General features: G+C 36.4%; 1 protein-coding gene across 2 annotated transcripts in view; it reads left to right on the forward strand.

Annotated features, from left to right (window-relative positions):
• The window catches only part of TLK1 (tousled like kinase 1), a 179,858-nt gene extending 171,008 nt beyond the window's left edge, over window positions 1-8,850 (forward strand). For both annotated transcript variants that reach the window (XM_081577836.1, XM_081577835.1), the window contains 3 exons: window positions 2,036-2,147; window positions 3,485-3,592; window positions 5,757-8,850. In XM_081577836.1, coding sequence (XP_081433962.1) covers window positions 2,036-2,147; window positions 3,485-3,592; window positions 5,757-5,933 — 397 coding nt within the window. In that variant the 3' untranslated portion in view covers window positions 5,934-8,850. The remainder of the gene's footprint in view (window positions 1-2,035; window positions 2,148-3,484; window positions 3,593-5,756) is intronic.
• The last annotated feature ends 868 nt before the right edge of the window (window positions 8,851-9,718 follow it).

A 9,718-nucleotide genomic window follows, 5' to 3' on the forward strand; every position in this document is an offset into this window, starting at 1 on the left:
TAGTTTTTTAAGGTATGTATTCGGTAAAAAATGTCCTATACAGACTTTTAGAATGTGTGTCACGGTGCCTTTACAAATTTCCTTTCATCCCCTAACTGTCAGTATCACTTAGAAGAAAGTGAGTTTTATTTCTTCCTCCCTCTCAGGTCTCAAATGCATTCACTAAATCCTGCTGGTCATTTTTCCTGAAAAGCTTTGGTATCTATTCCTATACTTTTCTCTCCTTGCTTACACCCTTTTACCTTGAGGGACAGTATAGCATAGTGTTTAAGAGCCATTCTTGTTTTGGTTAAACACACACATAAACCTACAGAAAATACATACTTTTCATAGAACAAACCTGGCTTTTTACTTTATTTGGAGGGTAGGAAAGGATTATATCACATACAAGTTATTGGTCATCTGTGAACATTCTGCTGAAATTTAAATGATTTTAGCATAGTGAGTATAAAACAAAAAACCAATAGATTCCCATTCAGCTGTATTATTGCTTTTCAGGACTTTGTACTTTATCCAAATTTTAGACAGGGGGAGATGCTTGCATCCTGGTGGAGCTGTTTACTTAAATTTATTTAAAAGGTAAAAGTAAATATTACAATCTATTTTTACCTTTGTCTAAAATTATGACTTTATAAATTAAAAAAAATATTTTTGAATGCTCCATATATTTCTGCTGCTGCTACCATTCAAAACTGCACAAAAATTAATGAATTAATGTAACAGAAGTCCCTGGAGGGAAGCAGAGAAGGTTTGTGATAGGCAGGTCTTGAAGAAAGGGTGGTCACCATGTCAAATGAGTATGATAAGTCACTTCAGTCCTGGCTCCTTTTGTCCATGGGATTCTCCAGGCAAGAGTACTGGAGTGTGTTGCCATGCCCTTCTCCAGGGAATCTTCCCAATCCAGGGATTGAACCCCCCATCTCCTGCATTGCAGGTGGATTCTTTAACCTCTTAGCCACTGGGGAAGCCCATACTGGGGTAAGAGCAAGCATGAAAGGTTGTCATATTCAGAAGCATGTGGGGAAGCACAGTGAGGGGACCAAATGAATTGGCTTTGCCTAGCCAGTTTGAGGGGGTCAGGGGAAGAGATTTTGGAAATTTAAGTTGCTGCTAGATTAAGACAGGTCTTTTGGTACAAGCAAGAGATACAAGGTTTTACCTTGTTAGTGAGTGATGTTGAGGCTCTTTAAACAAAAGAACTTGGCTGATGAGATGTGTGTTTTAGGAAGAGTTTGAACATTGGTGAAGAGGGAGATACTGCTACTGCTAAGTCGCTTCAGTCGTGTCCGACTCTGTGCGACCCCATAGACGGCAGCCCACCAGGCTCCGCCGTCCCTGGGATTCTCCAGGCAAGAATACTGGAGTGGGTTGCCATTTCCTTCTCCAGTGCATGAAAGGGAAAAGTGAAAGTGAAGTCGCTCAGTCATGTCCAACTCCTAGCGACCCCATGGGTCTGCAGCCTACCAGGCTCCTCCACCCATGGGATTTTCCAGGCAAGAGTACTGGAGTGGGGTGCCATTGCCTTCTCCGGAAGAGGGAGATAAGAGTTTTTTTCTCCTAGTGGATACTTACTCAGATTAGAACATTGTAGTTTCTAATGATAATTTGTCATTTCTATAGATAATACACTTTTATAATTGACCCTTGAACAATGCAGGGATGAGGGGCACCAGCCCTCTACAGTCAAAAATCTGAGAGTAGCTTAAAGAGTTGCCCTTCATATACCTGGTTCCTCCAAAGGCCCAAAACTCACCCAACCAGGGATTGTGTAGTGCTGTAGTATTTACTGCAAAAAAAAAAAATCCTCATGCAAGTGGACCCATGCAGTTCTAACCCATGTTGTTAAAGGGTAAACTGTATCTTACACACTTTATCACAAAGTTGTCTGTTTTGGCGCTACAGTCAGATGATACAAATGCTTTAAAAGTTTAAGACATCCATCAATGTATAGATAAAATGCAAGTTCTAAGATTTTACAAGTTTAAGTTATAAATTGTTAATACCCTTTCCTTTTTTCTGCCCCGCCCCAAACTAGGTATTTACCTCCTGAGTGTTTTGTAGTTGGAAAGGAACCACCAAAGATTTCCAACAAGGTTGATGTGTGGTCAGTTGGAGTCATCTTCTTTCAATGTCTTTATGGTAGAAAGGTAAGTTAAAGTATAGCAGATTTAGCTATGTGGAGAGAAGTTGAATTTTCTCTTCTTGAAATTTCATTAATTTGAAGTCAATTTAGTCAAGAATTCCAATAATGGAGATCTGGTTGAGGCAGGAACAGCAAGGAACAGCCTGGGAAGCAATAATCCAAGAAAGCACTTGAACTGTGTTGCAGCTCTACACAAAGGAGGGACGGGTGCTTATAGGCAAAAAACTGCCAAGGTTACATAAATTGTCAAGAATTAGGATTGGAGCTGGCCAGAAGTAAGGGTGCTGTTTACATAGTTGCAAAGTGGGGGTGACTTCTAAACTGCAAGGTTGCAGCTAGCATTTGCTAACATGTTTTGAAAACAACTAGTAGTGTCCTTTGGTTTGATACAGTTTGGAATGTTCAGGTTTTCTGTGGTGCAGGAATGTGTCAGAAACCACATCCACAATGGCTACCCAGTTCCATTTTGGATGCCTGAACCATAGTTACCCATTTTTATTTTTTTAGGTGATCATAAATATATATATCATCACTTACTAAAATCTTCATGGATCAGAATTACTTTAATGTCACAACAGCTTCTTAAGACCGCTAATGTTTTTGTAGCATTAGGAATAATGGAGTCAAAACTGTTTTCTTCACTTTCTTACATCCTCTACCCCATTCTCCCCCAGCCCTCCAAAACACACACACATTTGGCCTGAGCATGTTTCCCCCTGTGCTTCCTCAGGGAAATTCCGTCAAACTTAGTCCTAATGTTTCTCAAACCTCTCTTTATATTGAAGTCAGAACTACAAACTACCATGGATATCTAATCCTTATCCCATTCAATCCCTTCATCAGTGTGAAAAGTGATCCAAGGACTCATCTGGGAATTCACTGCATGTTAGGACCAAACCCAGAGCTGTTTCATTTGTCATGTTCAAGGTGTTTTACTCTGGACTTTTCACAGATGTTTCCACTACTTTTCAAACTAGTTTGAACTGTATCAAACTAAAGGACACCACTAGCTGTTTTCAGAACCATATCTGCTAGCAGGTGCCAGCTGCAACCTTGTAGTTTCTTCTACCAAGAAGTAGTTCTTAAACACACTCAGAATAAAATATTTAATGTTTTCATCTTAATTGCTTATTTATAGTGTTTTGGCTATGTTGAGGATTGATCAGATGGTCTTTCTCAGCCTGCTATCAATTATAGCCTATTAGAATACATCCCAACCTGCAAATAACTAAGAATCAGATTTTTTAAAATACAAATCATTTGTACTGCAGGGATTCGGTGATATCTGTTTAAATATTTTGTTAGATAAATTTCTCAACATTTTATTCATTTCTTTTAAAGCCATTTGGTCACAATCAATCTCAGCAAGACATTCTTCAAGAAAATACGATATTAAAAGCCACTGACGTCCAGTTCCCTGTAAAACCTGTTGTAAGCAGTGAAGCAAAGGTACCAAATTTATGTAAATAAATTTTGTGAAGTAATTTTTTATTTCATAAGTCGTGGTTAAAACAAAGTAAACATTTGTTAATAAGTAAAGCAAAAAGGACTGCAGCCACAGGCAAGTAGATCCAGAGCTGGTGATTTGCTCTGGAGAAGAGCTGCTTAGGCCTTTGGTCGTGATAGTTTTTAAGGACCTAAATATAGTCCATGATTTATTTTAAGAAGGCAGGCCAAGGAGACCGTAATCTATTATTACATTTACATAAAGTTCAAAAGACACAAAATTCAACTATGGTGTTTAGAAGTCAGATAGCTATTACTCCAGTAGACTGGGGCAGAGGCAGTGCCCGTGACCAAAAGTGGGCATGAAGAGTCTTAGAAGGTTCTGATAAAGTTCTTTTTCTTGATTCATTTGCCAGTTATGTAGCTATATTCATTTTGTGCTGTATGCTCAATAGGAAGAAAATATTACAGCAAAAAAATGGCATCCTTCCAAACTAAATTAACAGTAAAGTGGAATGACTGTTTTACAGAAGACAAATTTCAGAAAAAGATGACTCTGGAGTTTTGTATAGAGAAATGCAGTACTCCATATTCAACACAGTTTACAGGCATACCCCAGAGATAGCGTGAGTCCGATTCTGTACCACTGCAATAAGGTGAATATTGCAATAAAGGAAGTCACACACAATTTTTGGTTTTCTGGCGCATATAAAATTATGTTTACATGATAATGTAGTCTATTAATTAGTGCAGTAGCATTATACCTAAAAAAAATAATGTACATACCTTAATTAAAAATACTTGCTTGCTAAAAACTGCTAAACAGACATCATCTGAACCTTCAGCCAGCCTTTTTCTGGTGGAGGGTCTTGCCTTGCATGGCTGCTGACTGATCACAGTGGTGATGCTGAGGCAGTTTCACATTGATGGGATTCTTCCTTTCATGAACAGTTTCTCTGTAGCCTACAGTGCTTTTGAGAGTTCTACTGTGAGTAAAATGATTTCAAAATTGAGTCAATCCTCTCAAACCCTGCCACTGCCTTATGAAACTAAGTTTATTTAATATTCTAAATCCTTTGTTGTCATTTCAGCAATTAAACTTGTGGTCTTATGTGGGTGCACTTCATAGCATCCCCCAAACAATTACAGAAGTAACAAGTCACTGATGACCACCACAAATAAAATCATAATGCAAAGTCAAAACCTGCTAGGATTACCAAATATAACAGAGTCGAAAAATGGTGCCAATAGGTTTGTTTGACGCAGGGTTGCCACAAACCTTCAATTTGAAAAAAACAAAAAACAATATTTGCAGAGTGGAATAGAACAAAGTATGCCTGTATTGGAAGTCCTAGCCAGAACAATTAGGCAAGAAAAAGAAATAAGAGGCATATAAATCAGAAAGGAAGAAGTAAAACTGTCACTATTGGTCGACAAGGGTTTTTATATATAAAATATTAAAGATATAGACCAAAAAAAGCGGCAGCAAGGACTCAGATATTGTATACCAACATTCACAATAATTAAAAGTAGAAACAACCCAGAAGTCAACCAACAGATAAATGGGTAAACAAAATGTAGCATATACATGAAATGGTAGCCTTAAAAAGGAACGAAATTCTGATGCATGCTACATGGATGACTCAAACATCATGCTAAGTGAAAGACACAAAAGGACGACGTTGTGTGATTCCACTCACATAAGGTGCTTAGAATAGCTAAATCATAAAAGAACACAGTGGTTACCAAGGGCTGGGGGAAGGAGGAATGAGGAGATACTGCTTAATGGGTACAGATTTCGGTTTTAGATGATGAAAAAGTTCTGCAGGTGGATAGTGGTGATAGTGTACTGCAGTGTGAGTGCATTTAATGTCACTGAATTGTATACTTGGGTTAAAAATGCTCATTTTTATGTTATGTATATTTTAATCTCCATAAAAATTTTTTGAAACAAAAAAATACAGCTTTCCAGCAATAAGTGGTAGCAATAATATTTAGTACTGTGAACTACTAGAGGCTGAGAGTTGCATTTGCAGTAATTTTATTGCTAGTTTTTTTGAGCCCCCAGTGAAATGAAATCTATTTTCTGAAATGTGTCCATCATCTGTAGTATTCAGTTGGTTAACACTTAGAAAAGATTTTAATTGCTGACTCTTTTTTTTTTAAGGCCTTTATAAGACGCTGTTTGGCATACCGAAAAGAAGATAGGTTTGATGTGCACCAACTGGCAAATGACCCCTACCTTCTCCCACACATGAGAAGATCCAATTCTTCAGGCAACTTACACATGGCTGGGCTGACAGCATCCCCCACACCCCCTTCTTCAAGCATAATTACTTACTGACTTTTCTCCAAAATCGGCATGATGTCTTTGAATTGCTTCCAGATGCACACTGAGTTTGAGAGCTTTTGAGTGTTTTTGTTGTTTTCTTTTTTACACAGGATATGGTTGAGAACTGTTTGTGAACTGAAGTTCTTCATAGAGTCGTTTGTATGAGAGTGGATCATGGACCCTGAATAAATGTACACTTCTGACTGTAACCTTAAGCAGTGAAGGGTGACTGCCTGTTGCACAGAAACAGGAATACCATGTTAAAGAAAAGTGGTTTTTGTTGGGGAGGGGAACACTGTAAATAGCGTTTATAATACTTCAGTACATTTGGTTGTTACTCGAGAGTTCTAATACGAAGGGTAGTTTTTCATTATTTAAAAACACATGGAAAATGAGACATATTTCTGATACAAGAACTATACAGTGCCTGGATACATTATTCAGCAGTTTATCTGCTGCAACCAAAGTAAGAACGGAATGACAGTGACAGTTGTGTTTTACACTAACAGGATGTGAGAGAATCTTTGGGCAAAGTTAGACTTTTTGTCATTTGCCTATTCTGGCTTTTACCAGGTTGTACCTCGAAATCACGTGTCCGCTCTTTTCACTGGTTATGTTAAAGGGAGAGGTGTCCCTAGATATTTTAGACCTCTGACAAAGTGCGCTGCTTATTTTGGAATCAACTGAAGTCACTATATTATGGTATCTCCAGTGTTCTCAACATGTTAGAACTGTTAACAGGTATTTTTATTTTGTTACCAGGCCTTGTTCATTCAAACAAGTGACAACGTGAAACCAAATGCAGACCAGTTCTATGCAGGATAATGATAAATTCCCTTCTAGCTCTATTGTAAATTGTTGTACAGATGTCATATTTCAACTAGCAAGTTTCAGCAGCTTATTCTTGTACAAATGTTTAAAAATATGGCTTTTCTAATTGGATATTGTATTTTTTTTAAGTCTTCTTGAAGGCGCTTTAATTGCTGCTAAATGGTGTTGCTTCTTTGCTAAAAAAAAAAAAAAAATCAAATGACCTCCTTAAAAGGTGCAAGTTGACTGTACATCATAGAAAGATTATTAAAAGCAGGCATTTGTTAACAATCAAGGCATGTAAAAATGATCCATGTTGGACATAAAAAGTTCTTGAAATCAGTTTCTTGATTTCTAGGGCTGTGGGAGCACATATGTAATAGATTTATAAATTGTTTATGGTAATTTTACATTTCTAGCAGGTTCTAAGCAGCAAGGTGGGATGACAGTCCCTTAAACAAGTTTCTTGCGGTTTGTACAGATTTGTTAAAATGTGAACATTTTCTAACTGCCTTGTATGGTAGAAACCGTTATTTTTCAGGATGCTGTATTTCACCCCTTTAAGAAATTTCTTTATCATCACATTCATAATGCTGATTCTTACATGTAAATTGTCCATGTTGCTGAAAAAAGGAGGCTATGTTTAACACAGATTCTCCTTAATATTGTACAGTTAAACGGTGGCTCTAATTGCTGATATTGCAAGCCATTTTGTTCTTTCATTGTACATAGACACATTGTCTCTTTAAGATGCTGCTGAAATTGTAGAGAATGTAGCCAAAACAGTAATAAACAATGACAGTTAAAATTTAAAGACTATGAAATTACATTTGAAGGGAGCTTTCAAGACTTAGGACATTGACTGGGCTCCTTAAGAATCAGCTGAATAAATTGTTGAAGTATACTTCAAGATAAGTATGAAGAGGTTTCAAGCTGTTAAAGTATATCTAATAACCATTATCAAGGCTAATCCTAGGTAAGTAACACTTAGCCCTATTGGGAATGGCTTATGGGCTGTAACTGTTCCTCTGTAGATCAAGATAGAAATCCTATTTAAAAAAATATTGACATAGTAATGGACTGTTAGCATTAATTGAGTGCTTTGGGTGCTGTCTGCAAATTTTTCAGTTTTGTTGTTTGAGTTTTCATCCTTCTGAATCCTAAAATACTATGTTCATTATAGTAACTGTTATTTAAAGTCCCCAATTAAAATACCCAGTTTTGTTTAAAATTTTAGTGAGGTATATAAGTTGATGTGTACATCTAACATGAGATTGAAGAAGAGGTACAGACTTAGATCACTGGCCTTTATCATATTATTTTCAAATAAATGGAAGTGACTGCTACTGTCAAAAATGCAGAAAAGGAGGAGAATAAGCCATAAAATAAAATTGCTTCCCTGGGCTTAGGTAATCATCTGTTAGAATCCAAGGTGTGTAAGTGATAAAGCAGCTTTGAGACCCTCTATTCCTCTTAAAAGTTTTTCCAAAGAAATGACACAGCTTTGGAATATTATGCCCCTACCCCAGCAAGTACAAGATAGCTAACTGAGCCAAAGTAAGAACCGTTACCTTTACCTGGGACACTAGTATTTATCACTAATTTCAGTCATGCTGGTAATCTTTTACTCTAATTAGCTTTTGAGGCTTAAATTGTTTTTTGGTCTCCTAAATTCTATCCTCAGAATTAAAGCATTTCCTTTACCCTTAGACAGTAGCCAAGGTCTCCTCCCTTTAAGCAGCACTGCGAGGTAAATGTATAGTTTTTGCATATAATTTAAAATATTTCTCTGATATGAAATAGCTTTAGTGCATGCATGCTGAGAGGAAGTAAGTGTAGAAACCACACTAATTTATTAAGTCTGAAGTTGGGTAGGTACTTGGTTGTTTTTCAAAAATGAAGTTTTAAGTCTGTTTTTTACTTACTGGCTGCCATCCCCTTCTCCTAAAAAAATAATTTTCAATTTAAATGGTACATAAAATGTGAACAAATACTTCTACAAATACCTCATTACATGAAACCAAAATGGTAGAATTTCAGTGAAACAAATTTAAAGAGTATATTGTATGTTTTGCTGTTGGTTGTTACTTATTAAATACAATAATGCTGATTACCATCAGATGTTATTAGCTATGTTTTGCAGCAGTAGTGCAAACTGTCCAGTCCTATTAGATTGTGAGTTTATTTTTAGAATTTACCTTACCGTTTGATTTATGTGTGGAAAAGGCAGACTTACTCTTACACACATTTTAACATCACACTGGCACGTCTTAAAATAATCCCACTTTAAATTTTGACATGTCATCTGATCATTTAAACTTTAATGTTCTTAAGGCTTAATTTATTTAAAAAATTATTTTAGCAGCTAGCTTTAAAATAAAATTATTAGAATTCTATTTCTTGGGTTTCAGGAATTCTGTGAAAGTCTTAGAATTTCTACAATTTTCCTTTGATTTGAACTATAACATACATATCTCCATTTACCTTCCCCTGATTTCATTTTGCTCCTCTTCTTTTTTTGAAGATTCTTCTCATTGAGAATTCTTGGATTTTTGAATGGGAAAGATTTGAGTAAATATATATAGACTAACTTCAAAACAACTGCATAGGGCCAGAGGACAACTCCTTTCAAGAGGATCAAAATGCATGGTTTTCACCTGGAAATTCTCACTCATTTAACATACTAGAAATGTATATTACCTACATACATATGACAGTTTTAAAAAGGCAATAGCAATAATACTGGTTAAGAACCCAGTTTAGAACCAGGTTCTTTGGGTTTAAATGTTGACTGCCATTCTGCCACTGTGTTTCAAGTTCCTCATCTGAAAATGAAGATAACAGTACCTACCACACAAAGTGGTTGCAAGGAATAAATGAGTTCATGCACATAAAGCACTTAGAACCACACCCAGCTCATTGTAATAGTATAAAGCTATTATTCTCATTTAAGACTCAAAGGTTATTCTGTTGCTTTTATCCCACAT

Source organism: Giraffa tippelskirchi, chromosome 3 (genome assembly GCF_054371585.1).
Source record: "Giraffa tippelskirchi isolate mGirTip1 chromosome 3, T2T-mGirTip1v1.2.pri, whole genome shotgun sequence".
NCBI classification, from domain to species: Eukaryota; Metazoa; Chordata; class Mammalia; order Artiodactyla; family Giraffidae; genus Giraffa; species Giraffa tippelskirchi.